Below are 21,847 nucleotides of genomic sequence, written 5' to 3' on the forward strand. Positions count from 1 at the left end.
GCAACGACCCCATGCAGTTAATGAGAGCAGAAACCCACAAGGCTTCAGTGTCCTTTTAAGTGGGGTAAAAAGGCTCCTCTGCACAGAAACTGGAAAGGGCAGCCAGTTCCCATCTGTTTGCTAGCTTAATGGTTGGACTTGATGATCTTAGAGGTCTTTTCCAACCTAAACAATTCTATTTTATTCTTGCATGTTTGCTGGGGTGACAACATGGATGGAGCATCGATGATCCACCCATCATACCAAGCACATTCATTCCAATGTAGAGGGGGACAGAGTGAGATGACTCCTTCAGTACAAGGATATTGCCAGGAGTGGAGCTGACCTGGCAGTGAAAACACACAGAAAACACTCGCACGCCACATGTGTGCTGCCTAAAGCTCCACCAGAAACTTTACGAACAAGCAACATGAACGAGGGCATCTCTCCCAACGCTCCTCCTCGCAGCCTGCAAGGATGCCTCTCTCCTGACTTGCTCATCATGTGCTGGATCGGCAGGGTTTGGGGGCAGGAGAGGGGTGGGAAGGGTGAGGGGCTGCGGGGGGGCCGTGGTGGGGCTGGCCATGGGGCCACCCCGCCCCGACAGGGCGGGACGAGCCACCAGCCCAGCTCCGAGGCATGTAAAAGCGGGGCAGCAGGGACAGGGAGCACACGGAGCTACCGGCCAGAGCTCCACTGCGGACACGGTGAGCGGGGCCGGGTGGGCAGCGGGGGTCCCGGGGTCCTGTCCCACCGCGGGGCTGGGACAGAGCAGAGCTGAGCCTCGCCTCGCTGTTCCGCAGGTTGCACCAGGTGCCGGGATCGCCGCACACGCGAGCAAAACGTCGTCTGAAATGGCATCCGAGGTGAGGGTGAGCTTTGCTTTAACTGCGGGGTGCTCTCGGGGTGCTCTAGGGATGCTCTAGCAAACGCGAGCTCCGCTGGCTGGTAACCCCAGCAGTGTGCCCTACCATGTCTGTCAGGGTGTTTTTGGGTGCTCCTCTCTGCCTGCTTTGTTTTGCCGGGTTTTAAACAGAAAAGGGGACAGCAAGCGTGTTTGCTGCAGTATTTCTGAAGACTCACCTCTGACTCTGGTGAAAACCCGCAGTAGGGAGGATATACCTTGATGCCTCTTCCCGTCCAAGCGCTGAGCTCGCAGCACTGGCCATTATTAGCACCCCATCCCCGGTGCCATTCACCCCAGGGGACTGGATTCCCAGCGAGGGGCTGCTAAACTTTGTTTTTGCAATTCCGATTTCTCCTGCTGACAAACCTGCTTTAAAAAAAAAAAAAAACAGAAAAAAAAAAAACAAGCCTCCCAACACCTCATGCCTCCAGGCTCAACCCTGAGGCTCCCTCCCCTGCTCTCCTCTCAGGTCCACCAGCTCGGCAGGGACCTGGGGCAGGGGCTCCCCGAGTCCCTCCGCCGCTGTCCATGGTAGCGGGGTCCCGCTGCCCAGCACCACAGATTGCTGAGCTCCTGGGGGCGCTCTGGGGGCTTTGGGGCTGCTGCTTTTTTTTTTTTGCTTTTTTTTTTCCCCTTCTTAAAATTTGTAAGACTGAAGAGTCTGCACCCTTAGCCGATCTGATGCTAAGTTTAAGCCAAAAGGGATGGGGCTACTTCTGGCCCATAGCTCTTTGTCAACCAAATACTTACTTACAGTCTCCCTAAAAGAAAGGCTTCCTTCTTTTTTTTTTTTTTCTTTTTTTAATTCCAAGTAACAGTAGATGCTAGCATTCACTATAACCCTGACTCCCTTACTTTTCTCTTCAATAGACTATGAGAGGGTTAGTGACCTTCAGCTGCCTTACAAGACAGATCAGTGCTGCTCTTGTGCCATATGCCCTGATATTTGTTTTCAAGGACAGTACACACTCCTTCCAGAGTTCCACAGAGACATAGGGTAGAGTATCTTGGGGGACTCCTGACCTGACAGCTCAAGGGCTAAATACTAGTAATGGTGACTTGCTCTCCACCTCTTCAATTAATTTCTAAAGCTTCTAAAGTCCAGAGACCTTTCTCGTCAGTGCTACTGCACTGAAAAAAAATAAAGATGCCTGGGCAAGGCCTCAGTTTTACTTGGATAAGGAGTGGGCTGAGCATTAAATGATTCTTAGGAGAATGTATCGGTAAGCCATTTGAACATGCCTTTTAACTTCATTACCCTCAGGGGGATAAACTTATGGGAGGAAGGTTTGTCGGAAGCACGGATCCCATCATGCAGATGCTCAGCACTTCCATGTCCACTGAACAGAGGCTGTCTGAAGTTGATATCCAGGGGAGCATGGCTTATGCCAAAGCCCTGGAGAAGGCTGGGATCCTAACTAAAACTGAGCTGGAGAAGATCCTGAGTGGCCTGGAAAAGGTATTTATTTCCTTCATAAACTGTCACGTGTCCTCAGGCCTACATCCAATCCCCACAACAGTACTACAACAAATAGCTCCTTATCAGACAGCAGCTCCCTCAGCTGCTGCTCTAAAACCAACTTTCTCTACCCTCATGTTCTATTCCTTAGCACCAGGCCTGTGCAGAAGTGCCTTCCTGAAAGGGAATGCTGCCCTAAATCAGGGAGAACCAGAGAGACCCATGTTTATTGCCCTCTGTACTCTTGGTACTCTGAGAGACGCTCTGGGCAGGGTATGGACGCTCAGATTGCATCTAGCTAAAGGCACCAAAGCCAGGCAGTAGGAGGTGAACCAGTCGAAAATTCAGGAATGAGAGCCTGCAGCCCCGATGAGTGCACTGTGAGTGCTCATTATGGAAGGCTGGTGCCTCGGTGAGATGTGCTCAGTGTGACCTGGCCCCCATCCTCTTCAAACTGAACATTCCCGAGGAATTGTTTCAGTGTGAATTAGGAATATTCTTTTTCCGCTGGCGCTTGGGATCCTTTTGTGTCTGGCCGCCTGAGTTAGTAGAAGGCAATGCATAGCATTGTATAGAGGTGAAGAGAAGTGAGCAGCTAAGCGCTTTTTTTGAAATATCCATTGTTGTTGCTCACCCGCCATGGACAATGGGGAGTCTATACAATGTTTGTATAGGAAAATCTTTGTGGACAATGCTACAGCAACGACGGACATTTCAGCTCGCTTTCTCTTTGCTCTGCTTAAGTCCTCCTATGGACAGAACATTGCAGGATCAGCAAGGGTGTAATACACGAATCCCACCGTGTGCAATATAGAATACGGGGATAGAGAAAGCAGCCAGCCTTGGCCTGAAAAAATGGCAATGCTGGAGCTTGTGTGACTTCCATTAGGATGGCAGAAGATGGTATTTGCTGGGGACACCTACAGCCACCCCACAGCAGGGAACAGTAGGGGCTGACTTGTGTTTCTGCTGTTTGTAGATCTCTGAGGAATGGTCTAAGGGAGTCTTTGTAGTGACCCAAAGCGATGAGGATATCCACACTGCCAACGAACGCAGACTGAAGGTTTGGTCCTCTAACTTCTTCTTCCCTCTCTAGCTAGATCTGCCTGACAATAAGTACACGTATCTCTGTCCCACTGTGATATTCCTCAGCACCTCTGGTACTGACTCCCTAGGTGCATGGTCAGGCATGTCCAAGACCCCTTTTGTGGATGAGGCACTGTACCAGCATAGACATTAAAGTTGCCTTTCCCCAGAAGAGGTCCTATAGCTACTTACAGAACCCTACAGCTGAGTCCTTTCCAGGCTGGGAGGAGGTCTGTTCTTGGGGGTAGTCTGCTTAGAATACAGAGACACTGACAGAAGTCTTCCTGTTGTCCTCAGGAGCTGATTGGTGATATCGCTGGAAAGCTGAACACTGGAAGAAGCAGGAACGAACAGGTATGTACAGAACCACTTGTTTTTGCCCTTTTACTGCTCCCCCTCCACACTTCATGAGAATTCTGACCAGAGCAGCCTTTAGCTCTGTCCCTCGATAGGATGATATAGTGACATTATCGTGTCAGAATGACCAAGGACACATTTTATGAGAGGAAGTTGTGTCTTCCCATCACGTAGAAAAAGGAGGGAGTTATTTTACAGTGACAAGCTCACAATATAAGTCACATTCTCCTTCATCTGACCATGGCCAATCTTGTCCAGGTTGTGACTGACTTGAAGCTGTTCATGAAGAATTCCCTCTCTGTCATCTCCACTCACCTGCTGCAGCTCATTAAGACCCTGGTGGAACGCGCTGCCATGTAAGTCCTTTCCCCAGTCAGTGTGGCCTCAGCCTTGCTGGGAAGGGAGACTTCTAGGCTTGTTCTTTGACTGCAAGACCAACCGGGTGCAGCAGCAAGGTCTTCTGCAGGGGAAGTTACAGCCAGGCAGTCTGGGATAGCACAGGAAAAGACAACGGCACCTCTTTCTCCAGAGTTTGCTTCAGAGACATTCTTCTTTGCCTAATGTATGCTGGGGATATAGCCTGATGTATGCTGCCCTTACACTGACAGGGGCTGCTCACCTCTTTCTCTCCTTTCACATGCAGAGAAATTGATGTTATCTTGCCTGGCTACACCCACCTGCAGAAAGCTCAGCCCATCAGATGGAGCCAGTTCTTGCTCAGGTAACCACCTTTCACACTCGGCTCCAGGGAGCCTTCGGCATCCTTGGGGCCCTGCTCAGCAGCAGCCCAGCAGCCCACCATCCTCTGGTGGCACAGAGCTGAAACCCTGCAGCCTGCCCCAAGACGTCCCCATGTTCAGTCCCACTTGGCTCTGGAGGCCAACTCTCAGCATTCCCCAACCATCTAGCCACAATTATTTCTCAGCTCATGGGACAGTTTCTGACTCAGATGCTTTTTCCTCTCTCATGTCCCTTCGTAGCCATGCTGTTGCACTGACCCGTGACTCTGAGCGCCTGGGAGAGGTGAAGAGGAGGATCAACGTCCTGCCCCTGGGAAGGTAACTGCTGACTTTCTGTGTAATCCCTGGGCATCACTTGGCTCTCCAACATCTTGGGAGTTATGTTGCCTGCACAGTTTTGGTTGGAGTTCACAGAAAGTTATGTCTGACTTATGTTTCTCTCTTCCCTGGCAGCGGTGCTCTGGCTGGCAACCCCCTGGACATTGACAGAGAGATGCTGCGTAGCGGTAATGTCTGCCTACGACGGGGTGGCATGGCTCTACTTGAAGTGTCTGGGAGGGAGGGAAGCAATGCCAGGTGGCGCCTTAAAGCACTATCCTGTGCTGTAACATTGGACCAAGAGCAAATGATTCATATAAGCTTTTTTACTGCAAAGATACAGACCATGTCTGTGAGGTGGGAGCAGGAACAACCGACACTGTTGCATAATAGTCGCCTAGGCCTGATAGTGAAGGCCCTGTGCAGCATAAAACTTCAGCATGTTTATGTTCCTGGCATTAGTCAAGGGCTCACAGTCACCTGCAGGCTGGGGTAACTTGCTGCCTTCAAGCTTCAGTCGTGCCAACCCTGACTGCTCTGTCCACCACTTTCCTTACAGAACTGGACTTTGCTTCAATCAGCCTGAACAGCATGGATGCCATTAGTGAGAGAGACTTTGTGGGTAAGCACAACTCCATTGCTTCTTCCCTCGACCATCTTAGAAGCAGGCTTTAGAGGCCCTCCCAGTTAACCCCATCAACAAGGGGACTGAAATCCCTCACTGGGAAATAACTGTAGAGAAACTTGGGCCTAAGCTTCAGTCAGGGCTCCCTGGGTTGTCAGCAAACCAATGCCCTATTCACCTCCTGACCTCCTGCCTTTTCTGCAGTGGAATTCCTCTCTGTTGCCACCCTGCTGATGATCCACCTTAGCAAGATGGCTGAAGATCTCATCATCTACAGCACCAGCGAGTTCGGCTTTCTGACCCTCTCTGATGCCTTCAGGTAGGTGCTGGTCCCTGGGCAGCCAGCCCTTCCCTCAGCCTCTCCTCCTCCCTTCTCCAAACCTGAGAGACTGAGACAGAGCTGGGGGGCTCACTCCTATACAAGGCTGACACACAAATCAACTCCCCAGAGCACAGAAAGGCTGGCAGAAAGGCAGGCTAAGAGAGAGCATTCTTCATTAAGGATCACTGATTTCTGACTCTGGTAATATCCTAACAGACTTCCTGTCTTTCAGGGTGGCACAGCCACAGCCCTGCCTCCCCAAGGCCACAGAAACACTCTTGTCTGATACCACCTCTGGAGGGCCTGCCAAGTAGCCTCTGATTTCTCTCCTCTCTGAGAGGCAGCACTGGGCGGTAGCTCCAGACAAGACTGCAAAATCAAAGTCTCTGCTTTGGCACACATCACAAACTCCAAGCACTTGCTTCACTGCTTTCCTACACCGAGACTGGTGGCCAGTCAAGGGGGTGGCACTCACATGGCTTCCAAAGGGCCGGGCCAGCAAGCTGCACGACCTGTCTTAGTCTGCAGGGATTGGGGCCTTGCTCCCCGTTACACTGCAAACGTCTTTCTTTCAGCACTGGCAGCAGCCTGATGCCTCAGAAGAAGAACCCTGATAGCCTGGAACTGATCCGCAGCAAGGCTGGACGTGTGTTTGGACGGGTAAGTGTGCTTAAGAAAGAAGAAGGATAGGGAAGCTGCTCATTTTGGGGCTGAAGCATCTTCCTTCATGCCTCTGTGTTTTTTCTTTATTAAAAAAAAAAAGAATTGTGCCCAGTGTGGGTTCTGACCTGCTGGGGCAGTGTGTTCCTCTTCTGGTAGTTAACTGCCTTGCCTGTTTCTCTCTGCAGTTGGCTTCAATTCTCATGGTTCTCAAAGGACTTCCAAGCACCTACAACAAGGACCTGCAGGTAAAACGGACATTGGGCTTCAGTCTGTTTCTCTGAACCAGCACAGTTCTCTTTGGCTCGGGAGCAGGCTCTTGCACTGCATTTTCCTGCATTTCCCTGGTTGTGTGCAGGATGATGAAAAAAGGGCTGAGGCACTGCATGCTGCAGGTCACACCCCACCCCAGTGGGAGCCCCTGGGATGACATGCTGCCTCCTCTGCTGGCCGGGCTGCCCATGTTGTTGGGCTCCATCAGGCCATCTAACGGTGATGTGTATCTGTGTCCTCATGCAGGAGGACAAGGAGGCTGTCTTTGATGTTGTGGACACCCTGACTGCTGTGCTCCAGGTTGCCACTGGGGTGATCTCTACTCTCCAGGTAAGGCTTCAGCCTCTCACTATTGCATGTGGTTGGGGGGACACATTCTGTGCATAGCACAGCCACAGGAGCTCTACACTCGTCCTAAGAAGAAACCTCTTACCCATTCATACAGCTTGTTATGCCCCCACCACAGCAGCAGCTCGGGTACACTTAGATCTGGGGGTTAGCTTGCAGAAAAGGTCCTTGGAGAGCCTGGTCCCTCGGCAATGAAGTCCCCTCAGTGTGACCACTAATGCCTCCCCAAGGAGGAGCGGATGATCATGCCTCCCTCTTATCTTCCTCTCTACAGATCAGCAAGGAGAACATGGAGAAGGCTCTGACCCCTGAGATGCTGTCTACTGACCTGGCTCTCTACTTGGTTCGCAAAGGAGTAAGTACAGGAGGGAGAGCTGGAGCTGTGACTTCTTTAGATGGAGAATGCTGCTCAGTGAGGGCCTGAGATGAGGCCTTCTGTTCTGTCCCCAGGTGATGATCAGTGTGGGTCAACAAACACGAAAGCTGGAAACCCATTCTTTACATGTATCCCAAGTAGTGGAACTGCTGCCGGGTGGACTTGATAGTAATTTACAGGTGGAATTTTACGTCCTAATGCCTCCCCTCTTCACACCCCAGAAAACACGGATTCAGATTTCATTTCCATAATTAAAAACAAGTCTACACAAATGAGAGCACATTCTTTCTTGCCTGAATCTGCAGCCCAGTTGCCTGGTCACTTGACGCTTGTTTTTGCTTTCATTGCAGATGCCATTCAGACAAGCCCACACTGCTTCGGGGAAGGCCGTCCACCTTGCTGAGACTAAAGGCATCACCATCAATAATCTCACCCTGGAGGACCTGAAGAGCATCAGGTTTGTATCACTATCACTTTGCCTTTTGAGGGGAGATATGGCAGGTATCAGCCTGGCTTGTACAGGCTTTCTTATGAAAAGAATTAGCTTAGCTCTCTGGTCTACCACAAGCTGCTCCTGTCCAGCACTACAAGAGCAGAGGCAGAGCAGCCAGAGGCTTTTCCCCTTGCAATAAGGCTCAGCCTCCCCTCCCGTATCCTCTCTGCAGGCACTGAGCATGTAAAGCCAGCAACCAGCACCCATCACCCTGCACTGACACCTCTTCTCTTTGCCTCCCCAGCCCCCTGTTCAGCAGTGATGTCTCCCAGGTCTTCAACTTTGTCAACAGCGTGGAACAGTACACTGCCATGGGCGGTACTGCCAAGAGCAGCGTGACTACCCAGATCGAGCAGCTGAGGGAGCTGATGAAGAAGCAGAAGGAACAAGCTTAAGAGTGTGGGGAGATTTCCCGTGGATGCAGCATTGTGCTTATCACACTAATGCAGAGTTAATAAACACTGTGGTGTATTGTAGTTCACTGAAACTCCTGTCTTGCGTTTTGCTTCTAAGGGGGCAAGATTGAGCTGGGCTTCCTCGGCCCTTCTGAGGCTTGGGGTACTTTCCACTGCTGTGAAAGAACTGGGAATCTCTTCCCTAGCAGGGAAGCTCTTCTTGGATGGGGTGCTCTAGGGGGCTGGTACTTAGAGAGCAGCAGGAGAGTCTGTCTACATCAGGAGACCTGCAAATGGTTGGAACAAGTGCACACAGCACAAGACTCCATCCAGTGGTGCCAGACTAGGTTACTCAGGGAGACTTGGGAGTGTTCGCAAAGCAAGACACTTGGTACAGCACCTGCAACACTCGCCACATCACCAGCTGTCACTGCCGTCCTCCTAGGATTATGTGTGCCAGCCAGCTTGCCTGCCCCCTGGCAGGGAAAAACCTCCTCAGCACCTGGCACTGCAACATGCTTAACCTTAGGCAGAACATGCCCAGCAGGTCAACCCACAGCTCTTCCCTATCCATCACAAAACCACCTTTAGCTCTGGTTTACACTGAAGCACAGGGCCTGCACCATCACAGACCAAGCACTTTCCTTTCTGCAAGCCAAGCCAATCTAGCTGGGGGCAGAGTGCTTGAAAACAGGCAGGCATTGCTGGCTGACTCTTGCAAATCATTTACCATCTTCTTGCCTGTCCTTACTGAAATGAAATCAGAACAAAGATCAGGAAAAACATTACTTTAGGAATGAAAGTGCAACAATCTTGTGTCATTCTTATGGGGAAAATATTTGGTTGAACAAGTATTTATAACATTACTTCCCATTACTGTTCTGCAGTGATTTCTGTTTGGAATGACTGCTACTTGATTGAAAGGCAGAGAAATAATAGTTTCTATAGGGAAGGCGGGGCAAATTTCATTAAACACTAAACCAGCTTGAACCTGGAATTCACAGCACAATAGTGCTTGTTGTCATGGACAATTTCTTTTTTTGTCACAGCATTTTAAAGCTGGTGGTTTGCTCAGCACCCTGCCCTCCATGCTGATACAGCAACACATTATTGACTCAGAGTACTGCAAGACTCTGGAGCATACATAGGTAACGGGAGTAACACAAGCATTGCCTCACCATGTTTTGGTTAAGGGCTCTAGCATAGACTGGACAGTGCAAAGTGCCGTGAGCTAAATCTCCTGCCATTAATGAAGTACCCCAGGAGATACAATGTGCTTTCATCCTACCTTTGTGGCATTAGTGCTTTAAATATGGAGGAAAAGCACCAACAACAGAAACTCCCCTTTCTTCAACACTTCCTTCCACCCCCAGTCTCCCCCTACTCTGGCCCTATACCTGATCTGATCCTGGCATTTAAAGAACACCACATTTTAATCACTGCTCCATAAACCTCCTTTGTGTTTTCCCTGTTACTTCCTGCTCTATTTCTATTTTGCCACTTGTGTCTCACTCTCTAGATAGGCTAGATGAGGTAGGAAATCATGTATGCAACTTTGCCAATAGAGGGAAGGTGCAAAAGAGGGAGAGGTGACACCAATATCCAGCACCAATGGAGTCAGAAGGATTAGCTCCCTGTTTCCAGCTCACAGCTCTTTTATTCCCTCCCATAAACTTTCTCTATTTGTGCCACTAGTTTCTCTTTCCCTGACTGTATCTTCTAGCTATTGCTCTGTACCTTAAGAGCCTCAGCCAAATAGATTTCTTCTTGCTTCCATCAGCGAGTGTCTGGCGTTGCTCCTCATAGCTGGTGCTGAGTGACACAGGGACCTGCCAAACTGAAAGCAAAACAGAGGTCTTAGCAGATTATTACATCTCGGTCTCCTACTTAAAAGAGTAGGTCATAGTCACTGGTACTTCCCACCCATCCACCCTTTTCTTAAAAATTATGGAATAACTTAGACTGGGAGAGAACTGTGAAGGTCTCTGGAGCTCCATAGACATTACAGGAGACTGTGACCCAGAATATCTTCAGACTTTCACTATCGCCCTACTATGACTCATTGTGATCTGGGTTTTTAAAATCCTGTCCCTTATTACAGAAGTTCTGTGCAGACAGAAGGATCAGTGTCTTGGACACTACTTAGGAGTAACTTGGGCTTAAACTCCTGCTCCATCACAGATGACAGGAAGGCACTTACACCAAGAATCCTGGCTTGTATCAGGAATTGCCTAGCCAGCAGGACCAGACAGGTGATCGTCCCCCTGTACTCTGCTCTGGTGAGGCCACACCTCGAGTGCTGTGTTCAATTTGGGCCCCTCGCTACAAGAAGGACATCGAGGCCCTGGAATGTGTCCAGAGAAGGGCTATGAAGCTGGTGAAGGGCCTGGAACACAAGTCCTTTGAGGAACGGCTGGGGAAACTGGGGTTGTTTGGTCTGGAGGAGAGGAGGCTCAGGAGAGAGCATTGCTCTTATTGCTCTCTACAACTCCCTGAAGGGAAGGTGTGGGGAGCTGGGGGTTGGCCTGTTCTCACAGATAACCAGTGATAGGACCAGAGGGAATGGCCTCAAGTTGTGCCAGGGGAGGTTCAGGTTGGAAATGAGGAGACATTTCTTCTCAGAGAGAGCGGTCAGGCATTGGGATGGGTTGCCTGGGGAGGTGGTGGAGTCACCGTCCCTGGGGGTGTTCAAGGAAAGGTTGGACGTGGTGCTTAGGGACATGGTTTGGTGGGTGACATTGGTAGTAAGGGGATGGTTGGACCAGATGATCTTGGAGGGCTTTCCCAACCTTCATGATTCTATTCTATGATTCTATTCTATTCTATGAATTCACACACTGTCCTTTTAGACGTACAGTCTGACACGCAGGCTGCTCATGAAAACTACTGAAAGTCTCAGCAGATGGCTATGTAACTCTGATCTGGCACCCAAGCAGATAAAATACCTACATAGGGGCACTTGAAACATTACACAGAGTAGTGTAATGACCCTTCACTGGGTCGCCACAACAAAAAGATCTCTAACCTACTTTCACACACTGAAAAAGTCCCAGTGAATATTTTCTCTCCTAAACACGCTGTTATCCCTGGTCGTTCTGCCCCCTAGCTTTCAATTGAAGAAACAACTTCTCTGCTGTAACAAAAGGGTAGCGAGAACGGAGGCATTTGTGTGCCTGCAACGTCCCCTGCAGGCACCATGGATGAATTTGAGACAGCAACACCCAAATGTGTCCATCCAGCCCCCTTCTTCACCAGCGGCAACACAAACTAATTTCATTCGGATTCTTCAACTAGTTCTATACCTCATGTTACAGAGGGATGCATGTACAGATAAGTGGAAAAAATTACAAAGAGGCCTGGAAGTAGTAGAACAGAAACCGGAGCTTTCACTCTTATATTTAACCATGTAACTGTTTAAATACGGGTAATATTTAAAAATCAAAGCTCACATATCACACATACACAGGGTGCTTAATGACATAAAAACTCATCTAGAAAAGTAGATACTGGAGAACTCTAGAAGTGCCATAGAGATTCCATCTTCCCTTTTCTAGCTCTGTGGGTCAAAAATGAGGTGTCCCGGGGAGAGGTGCCTGGACCAGCTGGGTGCACTCTAAGCCCTCCTGACTGTAGTGCCTTGGGCATCTTCCTCCTACCCTTTGTCCCTTTGGGCAACTCCTGTACTGTGTCTTCAGACAGGAGGAGGTACGATCTTTGCATAGGTTGTGAGCGTTCCACATAGCCAATCTTGAGCCCGTATCACAGACACCAAGAGGTAAAGCCTTTCCCTGTATCTGCTCCATCTGGATGTAAGTGTAGTGCTTACCATTTTGCCAGCTTCCCAGCAACCTCCTGCCAAAGCCCATCATAAAGACAAAGACACTCATAAATGATCATCAAGGTGAGAATCATTGAACACGAGGGACTTCACAAGAGGGAGGAAGGAACCTGGCAAGAAAATGGTTCCAAGATGTTTTCCCAGTGTAGGCAGCGTGATGCTGTGTGTCTGCAGGTCCGCTAGTCCTAAAGGGAATGGGGTCATCTCCCTAAAAAAAATAATGATCATGAGGGGAAGTGTTGGAGAAGCAGTGAATTAAGAGTTGGGTACAAATCCAGATGGAGAGTTTGAGCCTTGTTCTGGACTGATGCTGAAGGCAGCACTCCGGACACCCAGCTGCTAAAGGTGGGTTCCTTTGGGCTGGGAAGCCAGGGGCAGCCAAGCCTGGTGCCAAGCCAAGGCACCCCGTCTGTGTCCCCTCTGCTACAGAAATCAGCACACCCTAAGCCTGCAATCCCACTGCGCCCTAGACTTGCTCTTTAACTCGGAAAGGGGATGAATGGTAGTACTGAGAAAAGAGCATAGAAAAGACGGCTGGACTAAGTCCCTTCCTACCTGAATTTTCCTACGGTCCTGTGACAACAGGGTTGCCTAAAGGGAAGAACAACCCCAAAGGGGACCAGGGGATGTGCTTCCTGCGCTCCCCCAAACACCTCTGAGTGCACAGACAAGGAAAAAAATGCCGTGGCAGCAGCCTGGGGAAGGCAAAGCAGAAACACGCCGGTGCTGCGGGGTGGTTCCAGGGGAGGGGGCGGCGGGGGGGGGGGGGGGGGGGGGCCGGCCATGGGGCCACCCCGCCCCGACAGGGCGGGACAAGCCGCCCCAGCCCGGCTCCGAGGAGGGTAAAAGCGGGGCGGCAGGGACGGGGAGCACGGAGCCACCGGGGCTGCGCTTCGGACACGGTGAGCGGGGCCGGGTGGGCAGCGGGGGTCCCGGGGTCCTGTCCCACCGCGGGGCTGGAGCAGAGCTGAGCCTCGCCTCGCTGTCCCGCAGGTTGCACCAGGTGCCGGGATCGCCGCACACGCGAGCAAAACGTCGTCTGAAATGGCATCCGAGGTGAGGGTGAGCTTTGCTTTTAACTTCGGGGGGCTCTCGGGGTGCTCTGTCTGACGCGAGCTCTGCTTTGCTAAAATCAGAGTCTCTGGCAGCGCAGCCTGCCATTTCCTTCGGGCTCTTCCCTCTACCTAGGACAGGTCACGACAGCCCACGCAGCTCGTTCCTGCTGACCTGTGGTTAGGCAGGTACTTTACCAAAGCTTGTGTAAATAATTCTCTGTACCAAAGCTGCGTTTTCGGTTTCTGTGACTGGTTGTCTTAGTGACTTGTGCTTCCTGCCTTTGGAGCAGCTATTACAGCCCTGGCTTACTCTGCCGTTGGCTGTGCACCAGTGTCCATCCGTGTCAGGCTGTAGCCACTTCCTCCTCTCACCAGAGCCCTATAACTAGCTAAAATTAATCCTTCAGTTTTGATTTCTCTATTGCAAATGGATCTGTTGCAATGTTTCTTCTGACCCACCTCTTACTTTGGTGGAAACCCATAATACTGAAGATATGCCTAGACACAGCAGTTCCCCATTGAAGTGCTTACCCTCAGGTACTGGCTTTTAATGTTGTATCCCCTATGCCATACTCCTGTAAGCACTGGATCCACATGGAGGACCTTTAACACTTCTTGAATTCTGTTTTTTTTTCTCCCTCCCCTCAGCTTGCTGACAAAGCTGCTGCAAAGATATGAAAAAACATGTGCAACACTTACCTCTGTAGGCTTCTGCCTGCTGTCCTCTCAGGCACGTTGCTGAGATGTGGAGACAGTCTCTAGGGGGGGAAAAAAGTTTCTAAGGTTACTCAGCAGTGCTTTGGCTGACTGATAAAACCCCAGCACAGATTAGTTTGCAACTGTCCCAGCCAGCTTTTTGCTGTCCATGGTAGTTATAATGTACAGCATGAGAAGAGATTGATGGGGTGCTTAAAAATCAAGTAGATTAGCAATCATCTATATTTAGGGCCTTCCATTAAATGTTCTCTCCAGCATCAGCAGGCACAAAGAAGAAATTGGAGATGCTTTTGAAATTTTGAATGAGTTTAAAGGTTTCTGCACAAGTAACATCCCTATCTATTTCCCTGCAAGTTTACCAGAGTTAGGGCTTTACGTGTCCTAACCAGATAAACAAAAATCTGATGGTTCTTAGCTAGTGAATCCATTCAGTTGCTGAAACACTGGTGAAAAAGCTTTACACAAACCATGCTGTGATGCATGCCAGGAATTGGGTAGTAAATTAATCTTGATTTGGGAAGAAAAAAAAAAAACAAACAACTTTTCCTATGTATTCTAAAACCATCTATGTGTTGACTTATTTTTCTGAATGTTCCTGTTGCCAAAAGGTACCCAGACTCCATTCTAGAGTCAGTACCGTAGCTGATTCTATGCTAACTTTATGCCAAAACTTGTAAGCACATCATGGACTCAGGAGATGCTTACACTGTAACTTCAGACTCTTGATAATGCAGCTTGTGCTGGCCCATAGCTATTTGTCAAACAGAAAAATCTCCTTCTTTGCACAACAATGGACTTATTCCAAATAATAGAGGATACTAGCTTTCACCATATTCCCTATGACTGCTTATTTTTTTTCCCTGCTATTAGGCTATCAGGTAGTCAGTGACAAGAAGCAGCCTTAAAAGCTAGATACATGCTGCTCTTGCACCATATGCCCTGATATTTGTTTTCAGGGCCAAGCCAAACTCCTTACGGAGTCCTGCAGGGGTAAAGTATCTTGGAGGACTCCTGAGCCTGACCTGACAGCTCAAGGGCTAGCAACAGTAATTTGCTCTCCACCTCTTCAAATAACTGTCACAGGTCATAAAGTCCAGGGGTTCTTCTGGTCAGTGCTACTGCACTGAAAGAACATAGCTGAGCTTGCTCTCTATGTTGGATAATGAGCTCAATGGACACTACATTGTCCTTAGAACTTTAATAGAAGTTATTATGCCTTTTTAATTTGCCTCTTCCTCTTTCACAGGGAGATAAACTTTGGGGAGGAAGATTCAGTGGAAGCACAGATCCCATCATGGAGATGCTCAACGCTTCCATTGGCTATGACCAGAGGCTGTCTGAAGTTGATATCCAGGGGAGCATGGCTTATGCCAAAGCCCTGGAGAAGGCTGGGATCCTAACTAAAACTGAGCTGGAGAAGATCCTGAGTGGCCTGGAAAAGGTATTTATTTCCTTCATAAGCTGTCACGTGTCCTCAGGCCTACATCCAATCCCCACAACAGTACTACAACAAATAGCTCCTTATCAGACAGCAGCTCCCTCAGCTGCTGCTCTAAAACCAACTTTCTCTACCCTCATGTTCTATTCCTTAGCACCAGGCCTGTGCAGAAGTGCCTTCCTGAAAGGGAATGCTGCCCTAAATCAGGGAGAACCAGAGAGGCCCATGTGTATTGCCCTCTGTACTCTTGGTACTCTGAGAGACGCTCTGGGCAGGGGATGGACGCTCAGATTCCATCTAGCTAAAGGCACCAAAGCCAGGCAGTAGGAGGTGAACCAGTTGAAAATTCAGGAATGAGAGCCTGCAGCCCCGATGAGCGCACTGTGAGTGCTCATTATGGAAGGCTGGTGCCTCGGTGAGATGTGCTCAGTGTGACCTGGCCCCCATCCTCTTCAAACTGAACATTCCCGAGGAATTGTTTCAGCGTGAATTAGGAATATTCTTTTTCCGCTAGCGCTTGGGATCCTTTTGTGTCTGGCCGCCTGAGTTAGTAGAAGGCAATGCATAGCATTGTATAGGGGTGAAGAGAAGTGAGCAGCTAAGCGCTTTTTTTGAAATATCCATTGTTGTTGCTCACCCGCCATGGACAATGGGGAGTCTATACAATGTTTGTATAGGAAAATCTTTGTGGACAATGCTACAGCAACGACGGACATTTCAGCTCGCTTTCTCTTTGCTCTGCTTAAGTCCTCCTATGGACAGAACATTGCAGGATCAGCAAGGTTGTAAAACATGAATCCCACCATGTGCAATATAGAATATGGGGAAAGAACGGCAATGCTGGACTTGTGAGACTTCCATTAGGACAGCAGAAGATGGTATTTGCTGGGGACACCTACAGCCCCCCCACAACAGCAGGGAACAGTAGGGGCTGACTTGTGTTTCTGCTGTTTGTAGATCTCTGAGGAATGGTCTAAGGGAGTCTTTGTGGTGAAACAAAGCGATGAGGATATCCACACTGCCAATGAACGCAGACTGAAGGTTTGGTCCTCTAACTTCTTCCTGTCCCTCTCTAGCCTGATCTGCCTGACACTAAGTGCATGTGCCTCTGTCCCACTATTACAGTCCTCAGCAACTCTGGTACTGACTCTGTAGTCAAGAGTGTCCAAGACCCCTTTTGTGGAAGAGGCCCTGTACAAGCACAGAACCCAGAGTTGCCCTTCCCCAAAGAGCTACTTACAGAATCCTAGAGCTGAGTCCCTTCCAGGCTGGGAGGAGGTCTGCTCTTGTGGGGAGTCTCCTGCTTATAATACAGACAGTGATGGAAGTCTTCCTCTTGTCCTCAGGAGCTGATTGGTGATATCGCTGGAAAGCTGCACACTGGAAGAAGCAGGAATGATCAGGTATATATAGAGCCACTTGTTTTTCTCCTTCACTACTACCCCTCCTCCCCCATCAGTTCCTTGTCAAAACTTTCTGCCATCTTTCACATGCCCTTACTCTCTCCAGCACGTATTCCCTAGGGCTTTAAAGTAGTGCTGCTGCAGTGACTCATCTGCACAGGGGAGTAGGTTGTGCAGGATGGCTGCTCAGTGGTATAAGGCCACGAACTTCCACTGACATCCTTTTGAAAGCCCATCGAATCCATGACTTTACTGGCTGGGTGCTTTGCATCTTTTGGGATTAGGACTTTTGCTGATGACACTTGTGTAAATTGGGGATTATGTTATCCAAAGCAGACAATACCTTAGAAGTCCACTGAAAATACTGGTCTTTGGTTCTGTTACTGGAAAGAAAGATACAGCAACTTTCACAGAGCACAGACCAGGGAAGTATTCTGGTTACATGTCCTTATCTATCATATGGACCAATGAAGAGAGAAACCTGCCAATGCTTTCTGCTGAACTGTATTTGGTCACTAAGTATGTCACATTCTCCTTCATCTGACCATGGCCAATGTTGTCCAGGTTGTGACTGACTTGAAGCTGTTCATGAAGAATTCCCTCTCTGTCATCTCCACTCACCTGCTGCAGCTCATTAAGACCCTGGTGGAACGCGCTGCCATGTAAGTCCTTTCCCCAGTCAGTGTGGCCTCAGCCTTGCTGGGAAGGGAGACTTCTAGGCTGGTTCTTTGACTGCAAGACCAACCAGGTGCAGTAGCAAGGTCTTCTGCAGGGGAAGTTACAGCCAGGCAGTCTGGGATAGCACAGGAAAAGACAACGGCACCTCTTTCTCCACAGTTCAATTCATAGAGACATTCTTCTTTGCCTAATGTATGCTGGGGATATAGCCTGATGTACGCTGCCTTTACACTGACAGGGGCTGCTCACCTCTTTCTCTCCTTTCACATGCAGAGAAATTGATGTTATCTTGCCTGGCTACACCCACCTGCAGAAAGCTCAGCCCATCAGATGGAGCCAGTTCTTGCTCAGGTAACCACCTTTCACACTTGGCTCCAGGGAGCCTTCAGCATCCTTGGGGCCCTGCTCAGCAGCAGCCCAGCAGCCCACCATCCTCTGGTGGCACAGAGCTGAAACCCTGCAGCCTGCCCCAAGACGTCCCCATGTTCAGTCCCACTTGGCTCTGGAGGCCAACTCTCAGCATTCCCCAACCATCTAGCCACAGTTACTTCTCAGCTCATGGGACAGTTTCTGACTTCAGATGCTTTCTCTCTCATGTCCCTTCGTAGCCATGCTGTTGCACTGACCCGTGACTCTGAGCGCCTGGGAGAGGTGAAGAGGAGGATCAACGTCCTGCCCCTGGGAAGGTAACAACTGACTTTCTGTGTAATCCCTGGGCATCACTTAGCTCTCTGACATCTTGAGAGTTCTCTTCCCTGCAACTTTGGTTGGAGTTCACAGGCTATATGTGACTTCTGTTTCTTTCCTCCCTGGCAGCGGTGCTCTGGCTGGCAACCCCCTGGACATTGACAGAGAGATGCTGCGTAGCGGTAATGTCTGCCTATGACAGGGTGGCATAGCTCTACTTGAAGCCTCTGGGAGGGAGGGATAGATGTACAGGGACAGGCCTAAAAGTAAAGGCCCTGTGCAGCATAAAACTTCAGCATGTTGGTGTTCCTGGGGCTACTCAAGGGCTCACAGTCACCTGCAGGCTGGGGCAACCTGCTGCCTTCAAGCTTCAGTCGTGCCAACCCTGACTGCTCTGTCCACCACTTTCCTTACAGAACTGGACTTTGCTTCCATCAGCCTGAACAGCATGGATGCCATTAGTGAGAGAGACTTTGTGGGTAAGCACGACTCCATCGCTTCTTACCTCTGCCATATTAGTAACAGGCTCTGGAGGCCTTCCCAGTTAACCCCATCAACAAGGGGACTGAAATCTCTAACTGACCTCCTGCTTTTTCTGCAGTGGAATTCCTCTCGTTTGCCACCCTGCTGATGATCCACCTTAGCAAGATGGCTGAAGATCTCATCATCTACAGCACCAGCGAGTTCGGCTTTCTGACCCTCTCTGATGCCTACAGGTAGGTGCTGGTCCCTGGGCAGCCAGCCCTTCCCTCAGCCTCTCCTCCTCCCTTCTCCAAACCTGAGAGACTGAGACAGAGCTGGGGGGCTCACTCCTATACAAGGCTGACACACAAATCAACTCCGCAGAGCACAGAAAGGCTGGCAGAAAGGCAGGCTAAGAGAGAGCATTCCTCATTAAGGATCACTGATTTCTGACTCTGGTAACTCAACTGTGTCTGTTTTCAGCGGATGCTCCTCCCCAGTGAGAGCTGGCAGGCCTGGGCTGTAAAAGTGCAGGCACAGAACTTCCTCCTCTGCTGGGAATTCCTGCCCAAGCCCTTCCCTGAACAGGCACAGCTTGCAATCCTAACAGACTTCCTGTCTCTCAGGGTGGCACAGCCACAGCCCTGCCTCCCCAAGGCCACAGAAACACTCTTTACTCTGGAGGGCCTGCCAAGTAGCCTCTGATTTCTCTCCTCTCTGAGAGGCAGCACTGGGCGGTAGCTCCAGACAAGACTGCAAAATCAAAGGCTCTGCTTTGGCACACATCACAAACTCCAAGCACTTGCTTCACTGCTTTCCTACACCGAGACTGGTGGCCGGTCAAGGGGGTGGCACTCACATGGCTTCCAAAGGGCCGGGCCAGCATGCTGCATGACCTGTCTTAGTCTGCAGGGATTGGGGCCTTGCTCCCCGTTACACTGCAAACGTCTTTCTTTCAGCACTGGCAGCAGCCTGATGCCTCAGAAGAAGAACCCTGATAGCCTGGAACTGATCCGCAGCAAGGCTGGACGTGTGTTTGGACGGGTAAGTGTGCTTAAGAAAGAAGAAGGATAGGGAAGCTGCTCATTTTGGGGCTGAAGCATCTTCCTTCATGCCTCTGTGTTTTTAAAAAATAAAAAAAAAAATTGTGCCCAGTGTGGGTTCGGACCTGCTGGGGCAGTGTGTTCCTCTTCTGGTAGTTAACTGCCTTGCATGTTTCTCTCTGCAGTTGGCTTCAATTCTCATGGTTCTCAAAGGACTTCCAAGCACCTACAACAAGGACCTGCAGGTAAAACGGACATTGGGCTTCAGTCTGTTTCTCTGAACCGGCACAGTTCTCTTCGGCTCGGGAGCAGGCTCTTGCACTGCATTTTCCTGCATTTCCCTGGTTGTGTGCAGGATGATAAAAAAAAGGGCTGAGGCACTGCATGCTGCAGGTCACACCCTACCCCAGCGGGAGCCCCTGGGATGACATGCTGCCTCCTCTGCTGGCTGGGCTGCCCATGTTGTTGGGCTCCATCAGGCCATCTAACGGTGATGTGTATCTGTGTCCTCATGCAGGAGGACAAGGAGGCTGTCTTTGATGTTGTGGACACCCTGACTGCTGTGCTCCAGGTTGCCACTGGGGTGATCTCTACCCTCCAGGTAAGGCTTCAGCCTCTCACTATTGCATGTGGTTGGGGAAACGTTCTGTGCATAGCACAGCCACAGGAGCTCTACACTCTTCCTAAGATGAAGCCTCTTACCCATTCATACAGCTCGTTATGCCCCCACCACAGCAGCAGCTCAGGTACACTTAGATCTGGGGGTTAGCTTGCAGAAAAGGTCCTTGGAGAGCCTGGTCCCTCGGCAATGAAGTCCCCTCAGTGTGACCACTAATGCCTCCCCAAGGAGGAGCGGATGATCATGCCTCCCTCTTATCTTCCTCTCTACAGATCAGCAAGGAGAACATGGAGAAGGCTCTGACCCCTGAGATGCTGTCTACTGACCTGGCTCTCTACTTGGTTCGCAAAGGAGTAAGTACAGGAGGGAGAGCTGGAGCTGTGACTTCTTTAGATGGAGAATACTGCTCAGTGAGGGCCTGAGATGAGGCCTTCTGTTCTGTCCCCAGGTGATGATCAGTGTGGGTCAAAAAACAGAGCTTTATGTTGCATTGTTTTAAGTAAAAATCAAACCAACAAAGCAAAATGAGAGCACATTCTTTCTTGCCTGAGTCTGCAGCCCAGTTGCCTGGTCACTTGACTTTGGACTTTACTTTTATTACAGGTGCCATTCAGACAAGCCCACACTGCTTCGGGGAAGGCCGTCCACCTTGCCGAGACCAAAGGCATCACCATCAATAAACTCAGCCTGGAGGACCTGAAGAGCATCAGGTTTGTATCACTATCACTTTGCCACATCTCCCCTCAGAAGGCAGGTATCAGCCTGGCTTTGTACAGGCTTTCTTATGATGCCCTTCCCCAAACAGGCCAGGCCTGACAGCACCCCAAAAATCTTCCCAGCCTCAATATCAGTGCTGCTACTGCCAAGCCTGTAATAACTGAAAGGGGACAACAGTATTACAATTGAACTTGAGCAGGACATGGGCAGCAGGTCCTGGGAGGGCCTGGAAGCAGCTAATGCCTTGACCTGCAGGCACCAGCACTCCAGAGGAGTGGCTCCCAGCCTCTTCACTCTCCCCTTGGAGCTGACTCTGGTCTACCACGAGCTGCTCCTGTCCAACACTACAAGAGCAGAGGCAGAGCAGCCAGAGGCTTTTCCCCTTGCAATAAGGCTCAGCCTCCCCTCTCATCCTCTCTGCAGGCACTGAGCATGTAAAGCCAGCAACCAGCACCCATCACCCTGCACTGACACCTCTTCTCTTTGCCTCCCCAGCCCCCAGTTCAGCAGCGATGTCTCCCAGGTCTTCAACTTTGTCAACAGTGTGGAGCAGTACACTGCCATGGGCGGTACCGCCAAGAGCAGCGTGACTACCCAGATCGAGCATCTGAGGGAGCTGATGAAGAAGCAGAAGGAACAAGCTTAGAGTGTTGGGGACATTTCCCATGGATGTAGTGTTTTGCTTATCACACTAATGCAGAGTTAATAAACACTGTGGTGTATTGTAGTTCACTGAAACTCCTGTCTTGTGTTTTGCTTCTAAGGGGGCAAGACTGAGCTGGGTTTCCTCTGCCCTTCTGAGGCTTGGGGTACTTTTCACTGCTGTGAAAGAACTGGGAATCTTCCCTTGCA

At 50.1% G+C, this 21,847-nt stretch overlaps 2 protein-coding genes and 1 long non-coding RNA gene across 5 annotated transcripts; 2 read left to right on the forward strand and 1 right to left on the reverse strand.

Moving 5' to 3' along the window:
• The first annotated feature begins 548 nt into the window (after window positions 1-548).
• On the forward strand, window positions 549-8,448 carry LOC310884607 (argininosuccinate lyase). The gene is made up of 17 exons (XM_083806601.1): window positions 549-686; window positions 783-845; window positions 2,151-2,345; window positions 3,325-3,408; window positions 3,729-3,785; window positions 4,047-4,144; window positions 4,432-4,509; window positions 4,769-4,846; window positions 4,982-5,034; window positions 5,406-5,468; window positions 5,676-5,790; window positions 6,369-6,453; window positions 6,642-6,701; window positions 6,973-7,056; window positions 7,349-7,429; window positions 7,801-7,907; window positions 8,188-8,448. The coding sequence occupies exons 1-17, from the start codon at window positions 564-566 to the stop codon at window positions 8,336-8,338; spliced, it is 1,575 nt and encodes a 524-aa protein (XP_083662727.1). The 5' UTR covers window positions 549-563; the 3' UTR covers window positions 8,339-8,448.
• On the reverse strand, window positions 4,119-16,766 carry LOC310884619. 2 transcript variants are annotated; one of them, XR_014574308.1, is made up of 5 exons: window positions 16,627-16,766; window positions 13,931-13,989; window positions 10,076-10,175; window positions 6,582-6,695; window positions 4,119-4,248 (listed from the first exon to the last, which is right to left on the reverse strand). It is a non-coding gene; the product is annotated as an uncharacterized lncRNA (long non-coding RNA). The 2 variants fall into 2 exon arrangements; XR_014574309.1 differs by having other exon boundaries at window positions 4,143-4,275.
• LOC310884608 (argininosuccinate lyase) lies at window positions 12,961-21,733 on the forward strand. 2 transcript variants are annotated; one of them, XM_083806602.1, is made up of 17 exons: window positions 12,961-13,078; window positions 13,170-13,232; window positions 15,195-15,389; window positions 16,344-16,427; window positions 16,733-16,789; window positions 17,354-17,451; window positions 17,741-17,818; window positions 18,076-18,153; window positions 18,284-18,336; window positions 18,571-18,633; window positions 18,756-18,870; window positions 19,576-19,660; window positions 19,845-19,904; window positions 20,177-20,260; window positions 20,551-20,631; window positions 20,882-20,988; window positions 21,491-21,733. In XM_083806602.1, the coding sequence occupies exons 2-17, from the start codon at window positions 13,221-13,223 to the stop codon at window positions 21,639-21,641; spliced, it is 1,401 nt and encodes a 466-aa protein (XP_083662728.1). In that variant the 5' UTR covers window positions 12,961-13,078; window positions 13,170-13,220; the 3' UTR covers window positions 21,642-21,733. The 2 variants fall into 2 exon arrangements, with proteins under 2 accessions (XP_083662728.1, XP_083662729.1); XM_083806603.1 differs by having other exon boundaries at window positions 12,979-13,078; window positions 13,170-13,238.
• The last annotated feature ends 114 nt before the right edge of the window (window positions 21,734-21,847 follow it).

Source organism: Anser anser, assembly GCF_964211835.1.
Source record: "Anser anser genome assembly, chromosome: 20".
NCBI classification, from domain to species: Eukaryota; Metazoa; Chordata; class Aves; order Anseriformes; family Anatidae; genus Anser; species Anser anser.

Excerpts from the sequence above, each read along its gene's own strand:
- LOC310884607 (XM_083806601.1), top strand. The coding sequence starts at position 564 with ATGGGGCCACCCCGCCCCGACAGGGCGGGACGAGCCACCAGCCCAGCT. Across the intron at positions 846-2,150 it reads CGTCTGAAATGGCATCCGAG|GGGGATAAACTTATGGGAGG; the intron begins GTGAGGGTGAGC and ends CATTACCCTCAG. Across the intron at positions 7,908-8,187 it reads GAGGACCTGAAGAGCATCAG|CCCCCTGTTCAGCAGTGATG; the intron begins GTTTGTATCACT and ends TTGCCTCCCCAG.
- LOC310884608 (XM_083806603.1), top strand. Across the intron at positions 16,428-16,732 it reads CCAATGAACGCAGACTGAAG|GAGCTGATTGGTGATATCGC; the intron begins GTTTGGTCCTCT and ends TCTTGTCCTCAG. Across the intron at positions 17,452-17,740 it reads CTGGTGGAACGCGCTGCCAT|AGAAATTGATGTTATCTTGC; the intron begins GTAAGTCCTTTC and ends TTTCACATGCAG.